The 14,828-nt window shown below is 45.8% G+C and overlaps 1 protein-coding gene across 1 annotated transcript in view; it reads left to right on the top strand.

Annotated features, from left to right (window-relative positions):
• LOC143962879 (uncharacterized) overlaps positions 1-14,828 on the top strand; it is a 46,918-nt gene that overhangs the window by 20,763 nt on the left and 11,327 nt on the right. Inside the window, exon 4 of the mRNA XM_077472366.1 lies at positions 4,892-4,960. Within this exon, the coding sequence (XP_077328492.1) occupies positions 4,892-4,960 (69 nt within the window). The remainder of the gene's footprint in view (positions 1-4,891; positions 4,961-14,828) is intronic.

Below are 14,828 nucleotides of genomic sequence, written 5' to 3'. Positions count from 1 at the left end.
CAGTACTGACCACAGCACTTGTGTCGTAGACACTTACTGAATGGGCAAACTTTTGCACCGCAAATTGGAGAAGCAGCAGGCGTGGAACTAGCAGACCAGGTAGTGCGCGGTCTTAAGTACGCTTGGGACACGGCTCTGGATATGCTTCCTCTGCTATCCAGGGTTTCAGTGTCAGTAGTGGTGCTGAGGCGCCTGATTTGGCTGAAATGCTAGTCGGCGGACCAGGCATCTAAAAAAGCCTTGACGGATCTATCCTTCCTTGGTGAGCGGCTCTTTGGAGCCTCGTTGGATGACATTATTAAGAATGTCACAGGTGGGAAGAGTACCTTACTCCCACAGGCCAGGAAGGCTAAGGGGCCATGCCACAGGCAAGGGCCCTCATTTTCCGCTCAAAAAATAGTTTTTTTTCGTCCGTCCAGGACTTCAGCTAAACGCTCCCAGTCCAACAGGACGACCTCTGAGGAACAAAAGCGTCCCTGGAACCTCAAGCCTAACAAGCCTGCAAGCAAAAGTGCTACCGCATGAAGGTTTGCCCCCGCCTGTCATACAGGTGGGGGGTCACCTTCGAGAGTTTGCAGCCCGGTGGGCCTCTCGGCTATCTGACCAATGGGTCTGTGAACTGATTTCCTCTCGCTACAAGAGTTCCTCTCTTGGCCAACAAACAGATTCTTCCCCTCCAGCATACCCTTACTCCCGACTCGCTGGGAGGCCCTATTGGGGGCAGTATGGGACCTGCTAAGTCGCAGGGTGGTAGTGCCTGTTACGAAGTCGGAAAGGTTTCAGGGGTTCTACTCCAATCTGTTTGTAGTCCCCAAAAAGGAAGGGGTACGTCCAATGTTGGACCTAATAGCCTCAATTGCTTTGTAAAAGTACAGAGGTTCAGAATGGAATCAGTTCACTCAGTATTCGCTGCACTCCATCAAGGGGACTCCCTGGCGTCTTTGGATGCGTACCTGCACATACCCATATGCCTCAAGCATCAGAGGGTTCTGCGAATTGCAGTCGGGGAAGCCCACTACCAGTTTGTGCCTCCCCCTTTTTTGGCTTGGTTTCAGCACCCGAGTCTTTACCACGGTATTGACTCCAATTTTGGCGTTGTTGAGACAACGCGGGGTCATAATCGCAGGCTATCTGGATGGTCTCCTTCTGAGAGCAGCTTCTCCCCCAAAAAGGAGGATGTGGCGATCACCATGCAAACCCTGCAGGAATTTGGGTGGCTGTTGAACCTAAAAAGGTTGATGTTCATACCGATTCAGTGCTTGAAGTACCTGGGCTTACCGCTGGACTCCATGGAAGCGAGAGTGTCCTCCCTTCAGACAAAACTTCAGACTCTCAGAGCCGCGGTAAAACTATTGCTGAACCGCAGGTGGTCGTCACTGCGTTTCTGCTCTTCTGCATGTGAGTTCTGGACCTCATGGTGGCCTCCCTCGAGGCGGTACCGTACGCCCAGTTTCACACCAGAGTCTTGCAGAAGGAGATATTGACGAAATGGGACAAATCTCCATTATCCCTGGATCGGCAGATTCAGGTGAGCTAGTCAGCCACATAGTCGATGAGAGTACGAGGGCGTCTGATCAGGATCTTGTCAGACAATGCCACGGCGGTGGCATATGTCTACCATCAAGGAGGAGAAAGTAGCTCGGCTACAGCACGGGAGGTCGCTTACATCCTTCAGTGGACAGAGCGACAGGTACTGGCCTTGTCGGCCATTTACATCCCGGGATTTGAAAACTGGCAGGCGGACTACCTAAGCCGCCAGATGCTAGGCCCAGGAGGATGGGTATTGCATCCAGAGATGTTCAGGCTACTGTGCCTGCTGTGGGGCACACCAGACGTGGATCTGCTGACCTCCCATCTCAATCTGAAGGGTCCGAGATTCGTATCCAGGATAAGAGATCCTTGGGCAGATGCGTCAATCGCGCTGATGGTTCCATGGGATCAGTACCAACTGATCTACGACTTTCCTCTGATAAAGCTACTACCACGTCTGCTCCACAGAGTGGAAGCCGAGGGGGTTCCAGTAATACTAATGCTTCGGATTGTCGTCGGTGTCCCTGACGTGCCAACCTAGTACGCCTGGTTGCGAAGGCTCCCTGGCGACTGCTGTTGTGAGAGGACCTTCTGTGTCGAGGTCCGATTCTCCATCTTGTTTTACCATTGTTGGTTTATACGCCATGGCTGAGAGCCAGATGCTAAGGTACCGAGGCATATCGGACTCGTGATCTCAACTATGTTGGGAGATATACTGGCGTACCTGGAAGGCATACATCTCTATGTGAGGAGAAGGATGGCATCCATGCACCTATTCAGTTTCCGGGATCCTGCTGTTTCCACAGCGAGGAGTAGACCAGAAGTTGGCTTTAAGCACCATTAAAGGACCAATATCAGCCTTGGCTGTCTTTTTTTCAGCAACCCCTGGCATCTCACTCTCTAGTGAGCATTTTTGTGCAGGGGGTCTGACTTGTAGTTCCACCGGTGTGTACACCATTAGCCCCATGGGATCTGAACCTGGTGTTATCGGTGCTTCAGAAACCGCCGTTTGAGAACATCAGAGAAATTCCCTTGTTGACTCTTTCCCAGAAAGTGGTCTTTCTAGTGGCCATTACATCGGCCAAGAGGGTTTCGGAACTGGCGGCCTTGTCTTGCAAGTCGCCCTATATGGTTACCCATAAGGATAAGGTGGTATTGCGTCCACAACCTTCCTTTCTGTCGAAGGTGGTTTTGGCGTTCCACATCAATGAAGATATTGTGTTACCATCTCTGTGTCCTAAACCAACACATCCTAAGAGGTGGCCCTTCATTCCCTGGACATGGTCAGGGCTATAAAGATATATATTTGTCTGCCATGGCTCCCCTTCGGGAGTTAGATTCTCTTTGCGTTTCGGTAGCTGGTTCGAAAAAGAGGTATGACGGTCTCATTGACCACCATTTTCAGGTGGATCCGACAGATGTGGTACAGGCCTACGCCTTGAAGGGGTAGGTGCCCCCTTTCCTGCCATTGCCCATTCCACTAGGACAATTGGAGTCTCTTGGGCTTCCGACCTCGAGTCTTAGTCGCTCTGGTCGGTAGGCAGCGATTTAGTTGTCCGTTCACATTTTTACCAAATTCTACAGAGTGGATGTAAGCACATTGTCTGATGCCTGCTTTGGCCACAAAGTTTTTGCGGGCGGCCGTGTAATGTTGCAATTCTGCACTTCTTTTTTCTGTTTAAAGAAAATACAGTTACCTTTGAGTGTAATGCACTGTTGCATTGTTACCGCAAGTTCTGATGCGGTTAGAAAGGTGGTGTCTCTCCTGTTAGGGAGCACGTCTGATTGTGGGTGTAGTTCTTTTATGCTGTTTCCCACCCCTTGTTATGATACTGCTTGGGGACGTCCCAATGGTCAAGAATAAAGGAGCTGTGTCAGTCAGTGAATGTAAGAGAAAATAGGATTTTTGTACTCACCGTAAAATTATTTTCTCTGTAGTTCACTGACTGACACAGCACCCTCCCCTCTTATTGATTACGTTATACTGCTTGTTGACATACTGAGGCTGCAGAAAGCAGGCTGGGGGGTTGTTACTGAAGGGACCGCTCCTTGGGCGGAACTAGAAAGTTCTGTTTTTTGTACATGTTAACATGTTCTGCCTAGTCCTCTCCTGAAGGTGGCGTAACAACCCAATGGTCAAGAATAAAGAAGCTGTGTCAGTCAGTGAACTACAGAGAAAAGGATTTTACAGTGAGTACTGTTATGTCCCTTGGACACAGGGTCTCTCAGGGTGTTGCTAGCAATGCTGCCAGTATCACTGTATCAAGTTACACACAGGCTGGATGCACTTCTTAACCAGGGAAGGGTTTATTACTCACTCAGAAAGCGATATACATTCTTACATGGAGGAGTACAACAGATCTCCCTCTAAGTTTCATGCTGCTGCTTCCAGTCCCACACACACATTGTAACTGACTTCCTGGTATAGCCCCTCCCCCAGCATGCATCAGGGGAAAGGGGTTAAGGGTCACAGTGATTCTGCATAAACATTACAAGTACAAAAATCCTATTTTTTTGTTGTTGGATAGAATGGAAAAGGATTAGAAAACTGTTAATTTTACTGCTGTCAGAGAGATTTTCTACAGGGGTTCTAATCCTCTACTTAAAATGGTAGTAAAGTCCACTTTGTGATTTTTACCTACAGGTAAGCCACTGATAAGGCTTTCCTGTAGGTAAAATTAATATCTCAAATGACCACCGGAGTTTAGCAGATATTTACACTGGATGCAGCCAGTGACGTCTGTGCACCGAAGATCCCTATCCAAGCTGATGGAGCTTGAGAGGTCCTGCAAAGAAAAATGGGAGAAACTGCCCAAAAATAGGTTTGCCAAGCTTGTAGCATCATACTCAAAAAGACTTGAGGCTGTAGTTGATGCCAAAGGTGCTTCAACAAAGTATTGAGCAAAGGCTGTAAATACTTATGTACATGTGATTTTTTTTTTCGTTTTTTTTTATTTTGAATAAATTTGCAAAGATTTCAAACAAACTTTCTTCATATTGTCATTATGATGGGGTATTGTTTGTAGAATTTTGAGGAAATTTAGAATTTAATTCATTTTGGAACATAAAATGTGGAAAAAGTGAAGCGCTGTGAATACTTTCCGGATGCACTGTATACAGTAACATACACAGAAAATTCAGCACTGACCTTCCGCAACCTTTCCCCATACAGCTTTATAATTGAGTAAGCAAAGCCAACAAAGCCAAAATACAGTTGAGGCAGGAAATTCAGAAAGCCACATAGAGGAGTGGAGATATAGCAGTCATACCACTGAAATAGGTCGTTTTTAACTTGTCCATAGTCTTAAGTAGTTTTTTGCTTATTTGTTAACTTCCAAGGTACGTTTGAATTTTATTGCAGATATGCAGGACCATTCTTGAAGCCAGTGAGAGAAGGACAGGCTCCAGGATATACAGAGATAGTTAAGCGGTTAGTTCTGTTATGACGTTATATCATTTAAGCATCAGACAACTTCTTCATACTGAAATATCTAATAAAGTGCATAGGGCCATAGGTTGCTTTGCCTTTACATATATTTGACCTATCAAAGAGTCCTTATTCTTAATTATAAATTTTTAAGTGCAGTAGTAACTAATCGAAACCAATTTTGATTTTGTGTGACTTTATCAGAGTGAACTATAATTGGTTGTTTAACCACTTGCCGACCGCCGCACGACGATATACATCGGCAGAATGGCACGGGCAGGCATAAGGGCGTATATATAAGTCCCTGCCTTCCCGCGGGTGGGGGGCCCGATCGGTGCCTGCGGCGGTCGGCATTCGTTCGGGAGCGATCCCGGACGAGGGGACGGCCATTCATTCATGGCCACCCCCTCACGATTGCTCCCGACGAATGGAAATCCTTCGTGACATCACTTCCTCTCCTGTAATGTAAACACAGGAGAGGAAGTGATGTATTCTCTCCTCTGTGTCGGTATTTTTCGTTCCGGCACCGAGGAGAGAGCATCGGTGAGTTGCACCAACACACCACACATACAGTAGAACATGCCAGGCACACTCACACCCCCCCCTTTACCCCCCGATCACCCCCCCAATTACCCCTGCCCCCCCAGTCACAGTGACACCAATTGCATTTTTTTTTATTTTTTATTTTTTTTTGCATTGGTGTCAATTGTGACTGTAATAACTGATCGCTCCAGTGTTAACCCAGCCTAATAAGCGATCTTTTTTCTGATCGCTGTATTAGTGTAACAGGTGACGCTTGTTAGGCAGGTAGGTATTTAGGTTCGCCGCAACTTTTTATAGCGCCAGGGACCCCCATATACTACTACCCCTGATTGCCCCCTAGTTAACCCTTTCACCAGTGATCACCATATAACTGTTACAGGTGACGCTGGTTGGTTAGTTATTTTTTTATAGTTTCAGGGCACCCGCCATTTATTACCTAATAAAGGTTTAACCCCCTGATCACCCGGCGGGTGTCATTTGTGACTGTAATAACTGTTAGGGCAGTTAGGGTTAGCCCCCTTTAGTTCTAAGGTACCCCCCTAACCCCCCCAATAAAGGTTTAACCCCGTGATCACCCCCCGTCGCCAGTGTCACTAAGGCTGGGTTCACATTGCAGCGGTTTGAGAACGGATGTGATTCGCACCGCACTGCAGTGCAAATCACATCCGATCTCTGTGCGATTCGAGTTCAGACATACAGTTAGTATGGCTGAATTCGTGTCGCACCCGCCGCAAACTCGCACGGGACCCTTTTTTTGGTCCGCAGCAGAATCGGATCGCATGGATGTTCACACCATGCGATCCGAGTTTGCAGATCGCACTGCGATATGCGAACTGATCTGGGGGTGTCATTAACATTTCACTGACACTCCCAGCAGTTCGCATAGGGCAGTGTGAACTGCCGCCGGGAGGCATGCGATGCGGGAACCCGCCGCGGATTCGTGGCGTTCCTGCTTCGCTCCAGTGTGAACCCAGCCTAATAAGCGATCATTTTTCTGATCGCTGTATTAGTGTCACAGGTGACGCTAGTTAGGCAGGTAGGTATTTAGGTTCGCCGCAGCTTTTTATAGCGCCAGGGACCCCCATATACTACCGCATAAAGCCCCCTGATTGCCCCCTAGTTAACCCTTTCACCAGTGATCACCATATAACGGTTACAGGTGACGCTGGTTGGTTAGTTATTTTTTTATAGTTTCAGGGCACCCGCCATTTATTACCTAGTCTCACTAGTGTACCCCTAAATTTAGGGGTGTCTACTTTCCAAAATGGGGTAATTTGGGGGGGGGTTTGTGCCATCTTGGCATTTTATGGCCTTCAAAACTGTAACGCCCTTAGAAAGCCTGAAGGCGGTGCTTGGTTTTCGGGGCCCCGTATGCGGCTAGGCTCCCAAAAAGTCCCACATATGTGGTATCCCCGTACTCAGGAGAAGCAGCAGAATTTATTTTGGGGTGTCATTTCACATATGCCCATGGCATGCGTGAGCAATATATCATTTAGTGACAACTTTGTGAAAAAAATAAATAAAAAAAAAAGTTTGTAATTTTCCCGCAACTTGTGGCAAAATATAAAATATTCCATGGACTCAACATGCCTCTCAGCAAATAGCTTGGGGTGTCTACTTTCTAAAATGGGGTCATTTGTGGGGGTTTTGTGCCATCTTGGCATTTTATGGCCTTCAAAACTGTAATAGGTAGTGAGGAGTGAAGTCAAATATTTACGCCCTTAGAAAACCTGAAGGCGGTTCTTGGCTTTCGGGGCCCCATACGCGGCTAGGCTCCCAAAAAGTCCCACATATGTGGTATCCCCGTACTCAGGAGAAGCAGCAGAATTTATTTTGGGGTGTCATTTCACATATGCCCATAGCATGTGTGAGCAATATATCATTTAGTGACAACTTTGTGTAAAAAAAATAATTTTTTTTTTGTCATTATTCAATCGCTTGAGGCAAAAAAATAAAATATTCAATGGGCTCAACATGCCACTTATCAATTTCCTTAGGGTGTCTACTTTCCAAAATGGGGTCATTTGGGGGGGTTTTGTACTGCCCTGCCATTTTAGCACCTCAAGAAATGAGATAGGCAGTCGTAAACTAAAAGCTGCGTAAATTCCAGAAAACGTACCTTAGTTTGATGTGACAACTTTTGCGCTAACCAATAAATATACAGTTATTGACTTTTTTTTTACCAAAGACATGTGGCTGAATACATTTTGGCCTAAATGTATGACTAAAATTGAGTTTATTGGATTTTTCTAATAACAAAAAGTAGAAAATATCATTTTTTTTCAAAATTTGCGGTCTTTTTCCATTTATATTGCAAAAAATAAAAATCGCAGAGGCAATCAAATACCATCAAAAGAAAGCTCTATTTGTGGGAAGAAAAGGACGCAAATTTTGTTTGGGTACAACATTGCATGACCGCGCAATTACCAGTTAAAGCAGCGCAGTGCCAAATTGTAAAAAGACCTCTGGTCATTTACCAGCAAAATGGTCCGGTCTGAAAGTGGTTAAAGTACAATTTAGGAATAGGAATTCTTTATTGAACAGAGCCATAAATCTATCACTATTACTATAAATCACTATGAACAAAAGTAAAATGATTCTGTACGGGGGCCATATTAGACATGTGCAGAAAGAAAAAAATTGTTTTGTTTCGATTCGTTATTTAAATTATTTTCTTTAGTTAAATCCATTTTTGAAATTAATTTTGTTTATCCGTTTTCAAATTTGATTTTTAATTTAGCATTCAAATTCAAATCAGCATTGGAATTCGAATTGGCATTCAATTTCAAATTTACTCTATTCAAAATTTGAATTTCGGAAGATGGTTATATTCTTTCCTTTTTTTTATTCCATTCTATGGGTTTTTCTATTCAATTCTTTTCTATTATATTCTATTCTCTTCTTTTCTATTCCAATTTCGTAATACGATTATATTCTATTTTATTCTGTTCCTTTTTATTATCTTTTTTTCTATTCTATTCAAATTCAAATTTATTCAATTCAGATTTTTAGAAGATGATTATATTCTATTTTATTCCATTCTATTGTTTTTTTCTAAGATGTTCTATTCTATTCTATTATTTTTTTATACTATTCTGTTCTATTAAAATTCTAATTTATTCTATTGATTTAAATTTTGGAAGACTGTTAAATTCTTTCTATTTTACTCTATTCTATTGTTTTTTCTATTCTATTCAATTTTTAACATTTTATGTTCTATATTTCTTCTTTTCTTCTATTCTAATCTATTCTGTTTGAAATTCGAATTTCGGAAAACGGTTATATTCTGTTGTATGTTTTTTCCTATTCTATTCTATTTTATTCTTTTCTAGTCTATTCAATGTTAATTTATTCTTTTATTTTCTATTATATTCTTTTCTGTTCCCTTATTTTCTATTCTATTTTATTATATTCTGTTCTGTTTTACTCTATTTTATATTCTATCACTTTATTCTCTATCATATTTGATTTTTTTATTTTATATTCTATTCCTTTATTTTATATTCTATTTTATTCTATTCTTGTAATTCAATTTAAAATTTGATTTGAATTTCGGCTGAATTTTGTTTTGTTATTTTGGATTCATTTAAATTCTTTGCTATCAAATAACGAAAAAATGTGTCCAAATTTCTAATCGGAACAAAGCGCACATGTCTAGGTCATATACAGGCAGATTTTTCACTGAGACCAACAGACAGAAAGTATGTCCTCAAACCTCAACTTGAGTGAAAAAGAGCATTCATCTTTTTTTTTCTGTGACAAATGCCAATTTTTTCAATAACTCAGAGATTCTGTGTGTGTGATAACAGCCACTTCCAACAACTAGAAGTCCTGTATCTAAAGCAAGAATCTATCCACCCCATTTAGTTATTTTTAATAATATATTTTCAGTCCTGATAAGTGTACTAGAGGCTAACAAGCATATAGATGTGGCGCACTGTGGTTTAGTCAGGGAGCTCCTCACCAAATTCTTTGTCAGGTGTAGCTATTGTAGTTAATTATTAGGGATCCGTTGATTTCTCCCTAAGTTTGGTCTGGTTGTACTTTCCTATTCTACCACCAGGTGGCCGGGCACTTGGAGGTATTAGATCGAGAAGGACAAATCAAGGTCAGGTTATCGGTATATAGGGTCTCAACAAATGGGCAGGGATTTTGTTGAATCCATTGGCCTACTGGGAGAGCCTATATATTTGGGTGAGGTCAGATGATCCAGGTTTTTGTGTGCCACCCATACTGCTGTCTGCCCCGGGCTGCTAGGTCAGAGATTGGGCCTATTCGGGGGACATCAGGCTGCCAGGCTGTGTGAGGGCCTATCCAGAAGTAAGAGTGATGGTTCTGCTGGCTGGAGAACCTATCGTGGTTGGAGGTAGAAGGGAAGCTGTCGCCACTAAGGGACCAATCGTCTTTACCAGAGACCACAGAGAGTAACTGAAGCAAGTACCGGAGCAGTATTCACCGAACGGGCACGGTGGAGAATCTGGAAACTTCAGGCGTTGATCAAGTCAGGGACCCAACCAGTGGAGGTGACGCTTGCCGAACAGCCTTGAGTGCCAAGCTAGGGACTGAGCCAGTCAGCAGGGCTTAAGCTTGAAAGTATCCAAAGTGCCAAGCTAGAGACCCAGCAGAGAAATGTGGGTGATGCTTGAGGGAGATACCACCGCAAAGGCCTCGAGGAACTCACAGGATTCAGAATCAGTGAATCAGAGGGTCTAGTGAGAGACCAGGGGATCAAGGGGCTGAAGAACTACAAGGGAGAAATTGTATAACAGCTGAGAGAACTGTTACTTTGAGGAACTATTTAACCACTTGCTTACTGGGCACTTAAACACCCCTCCTGCCCAGACCAATTTTCAGCTTTCGGTGCTCTCACACTTTGAATGACAATTACTCAGTCATGCAACACTGTACCCAAATGAATTTTTTGTCCTTTTTTTCCCACAAATAGAGCTTTCTTTTGGTGGTATTTGATCACCTCTGGGGTTTTTATTTTTTGCGCTATAAATGAAAAAAGACCGAAAATTTAGAAAAAAAAACACATATTTCTTTGTTTCTGTGACAGAATTATGCAAATTATTAATTTTTCTTCATAAATTTTGGCCACAATTTATACTGCTACATATCTTTGGTAAAAATAACCCAAATTAGTGGAAATTATTTGGTCTTTGTGAAAGTTAGAGAGTCTACAAGCTGTGGTGCGAATCGCACAAAATTGATCACATCTGATGTACTGGTGGCCTATCTCACTTCTTGTGACCCGAACAAGTCAGGAAAGTACAAATACCCCCCAAATGACCCCTTTTTGGAAAGTAGACATTCCAAGGTATTTAGTAAGAGGCATAGTGAGCTTTTTGATGTTGTCATTTTTTTCCCACAATTCTTTGCAAAATTAAGATTTTTCATTTTTTTTTTCCTCCACAAAATTGTCATTGTAATAGGTTATTTCTCTCACGTGGCATGTGTATACCACAAATGACACCCCCCAAAAAATTCTGCTACTCCTCCTGAGTATTACAATACCACATGTGTGGGACTTTTTCACAGCCTGGCCACATAGAGAGGCCCAACATGCAGGTAGCACCATCATGTGTTCTAGGAACATAAATTACACATCTAACTTGTTGACTATTTATTACACTTTTGAAGCACCAGGACAATGACACGTGACACTGATGACAGATGGCACTGATACGTGGCAATGATGACACTTATACGTGGCACTGATGACACGTGGCACTGATGACAGATGGCACTAATATGTGGCACTGATGACAGATGGCACTAATATGTGGCACTGATGACACGTGGCACTGAAGACACGTGGCACTAATACGTGGCACTAATACGTGGCACTAATACGTGCCACCAATGACAGATGGCACTATACATGGCACCGATGACGCGTGACACTGATGACAGATGGCACTGATAAGTGGCATTGATGACACATGACACTGACAACAGATGGCACGTGACACTGACAGGTGATAGACGCACTAATACATGGCACCGATGACGCGTGACACTGATGACAGATGGCACTAATACGTGGCACTGATGACACGTGGCACTGATGACAGATGGCACTTATACGTGGCACTGATGACAGATGGCACTGGGGACAAATGGCACTGACAACAGATGGCACTGGGGGCAGGTGGCACTGGGGGCAGGTAACACTGGGGGCAGGTAGCACTGGGGTGGATGGCACTGGGGGCAGGTAGCACTGGGGTGGATGGCACTGGGGGCAGGTAGCACTGGGGTGGATGGCACTGGGGCGGATGGCACTGCTGGGGGAGGATGGCACTTTTTTTTTTATACTTTTTTTTTTTTTTTTAACTCGAGGCAGAACGGCTGCCGCTGCAGCCGTTCATCTCTCCCCTCTCACACTGTCTGTGTGAGGAGGGAGAGCGGCGCTGAGAGATGATCTCATATGAGATCATCTCCCATTGGACACGCCGATCACGCTGTAAACGGCCGCTGTGATTGGCCGTTTACAGCGATCTGTGTTTGCCTGTCCCCGGGGGACATGGCGAACACAGAACTTCCGCGATGCGCGCCGGCGGCGGCGCGCATCGCGGAAGTAAACATCAGGACGTCCAGGGACGACCACCCGGACGAACGCGCCTGCTCTACGGCCGTCATTCGGCTATAGGGCGGGCGCGAGGTGGTTAAGTACTGTTACCATAGGAGAGAGCAATCCTGCACGTGAAGAAGTGGCACCTTACTGGGGCCTTTCCCTGTACGGCTGTCCTCCTGTTGAGGTCTCGGAGTCTGCCATTTGAAATCGCAACTACTTAAGGGTGTACTGGCCCTAACCCTCTTTCCCTTGCAAGATATAAAAAAGGACTGTCAAAGAAATAAAACCTCTTTCTCTTTCGTTCATTGACGGACACAGCATCTTCATCTTGACCTTGAGGTTATATCGTCCCTTTAGGAGAGGACTAGGCAGAAAGTGTTAAAAACAGCAACACTTGCACAGTACCAGGGGGAGGTCCTACTGGCTATAACCCCTCACACTGCATCCAGCAGCTCAGTTTTTTTCTGCCTACTGTAGGAGAAGGACCTGGCTCCCGATGGGACCATTGGTCCTGGGGATTTTTTTTTCTTTTTTCTGCATTTTTGATTCCTGTGATCTACAATCAACAGCCGGGCTGGGTGACAGGCTGGATAATATAGATTCTGGTAGTTTTCCCAGCCTGGCCATCGAGTGTGAGCAGGCCCTAGCTATGACCAGGCTACTGCTGTCCGTGTCACAGTGTGCCATGGCCAACAGCCACCCCGTACTGCTCGGGTGATGGGTCTATCTGTGAAATGCATCCAGCAGTCCCTGCAGGAGGGGCAAGTATGGTTCCACCTGTCTCGACAGGATCAAGCAGCTGGGCATTCCCTGGGAGGTTGACTAGGGGGGTCTCTCACTCTCCCTTTCTTCTCTCCCTGTCCCTTCCCTCCTCCTCATGCTAGGGGCCGCTGTGTGACTGGACATAGGGGGTGCGGTGCACTACCTGGCTGGGGGTCCTCCAGGGGGGCTCTGGATCCTGGCAGGGGGCTGCGCTGGGTGTTGGGGGTCCATACCTGGGTTAGGGTGGTGAGTCCTCCGGGGGGCCCTCAGTCTGTGGCAGCTAGGAGGGTGGACATTTTGTGTGACTTGCCTTAGGTCCTTAAGTGGTGACAGGCGAGTGTCAGTCAGCATGGCGTCAGAAGCTGTCGCTTCTTCCCCAGACATCCCTGTTATTGCAACTGGTTCCTCTGCAACTGCGGTGCCTATGGACGCTCTGTCGGCGGTCCTGGAGGACTTTATTGCTAGGGTGGAAGCGGCGTGCGGGCGCAAGGGGGGTAAAAAACGCCCCCTCCCCCACTGTCTTCTGGGGAAAACTCTGATCCAGACTCGGCCCCGCTGTGACAGGCGGCCCCTGTTCTGACGTGTCAGAGGATGCGGGATACCCTAAAGATGGAGGATACGGCGGGGGAATCTACAGAGGTGTCGGTCCATTTCGGGTCCCACAAGCCGGCCCACATGACTAAGGTGTTTCCTTACCCAACTTATATTGATAGGTTTATTTACAAGGAGTGGGGAAAACCACAGCGGGCCTTTTCAGTCCCGAAACGCATGGCGGTGCGTTACCCCTTTGAGGAGAGTTTCCTGAAGAAATGAATATCTCCGATTGTTGACCCCCCCGATATCCAGGTTAAATAAGTTAACCACGATTCCAGTGGAAGGCACTCCTGCTTTCAAGTACCCTGCTGACAGAAGGGCCGAGATGGTTGCCCGGTCCATGTTTACGGTGGTGGGGTCAGAATTGCGGCGGCCAGTGTTAGCCACGACCCTGGTGTCACAGACGCTTACTGAATTGGCAAAATTGTTGCACAGTGAGTTGGAGAAACAACAGGCTTCCCCAATCTGCGTGGAGCTGGCGGTCCAGTTGGTGCAGGGCCTTAAGTATGTCTGTGATGCAGCCTTAGATATGGCCCCCTTGCTCTCTAGAGCCTCTCTATCAGCAGTAGTGCTACGTCGCCTGATTTGGCTGAAATGCTGGTCTGCGGACCAGGCATCTAAGAAAGCACTGGCAGACTTGCCCTTCCAGGGAGAGAGGCTATTTGGAGTGTCACTGGATGACATTATTAAGAATGTTACTGGGGGTAAGAGTACGTGGCTCCCACGGTCCAGAAAAGGTAAGGAGCCATGCCGTAGGCAAGGACCCTGCTTTTCCACTTAAAAGCGTATTTTTTGTTCACCCAGGTCGGCAGGTAAGCGTTCCCAGTCCGACAAGGTGCCTGCTGAGGGACAAAAGCATCCCTGGTTTCGCAAGCCAAACAAGCTTCCAAGCAAATCTGTTACCGCATGAAGGCTTGCCCCCGCCCGACTCTCAGGTGGGGGGTCGTCTTCGGGTGTTTGCAGCCCGGTGGACCTCCCTACTTTCCGACCAGTGGGTCTGCGAACTGGTTTCATCAGGATACAAGATAGAGTTTCTTTCTTGTCCGCCAAACAGATTTTTTTCCCTCCAACCTTCATCTTCTTCCGGCTCGTCTGGAAGCCCTGACGCCGGAAAGGTTTCAGGGATTCTACTCCAATTTGTAGTCCCAAAGAAGGAAGGGGTCCCTCTGGTCTTGGACCTCAAGGCCCTCAACAGCTTTGTGAAAGTACAAAGGTTCAGGATGGAATCATTTTGCTCCGTTGTTGCTGCACTCCATCAGGGGGATTTCCTGGCGTCCCTGGACATCAAGGATGCATAGTTGCATGTCCTCATATGCATCAAGCATCAGAGGTTTCTGCCATTTGCGGTCGGGGACAAGCACTACCAAATTTGTAGCTCTCCCTTTTGGCCTGGCG

The sequence above is a fragment of the Lithobates pipiens genome, unplaced genomic scaffold, assembly GCF_037356315.1.
Source record: "Lithobates pipiens isolate NorthernLeopardFrog02 unplaced genomic scaffold, aLitPip1_a1.2 Scaffold_8, whole genome shotgun sequence".
NCBI lineage: Eukaryota > Metazoa > Chordata > Amphibia > Anura > Ranidae > Lithobates > Lithobates pipiens.
This window is presented reverse-complemented; position numbering and strand designations above follow the sequence as displayed.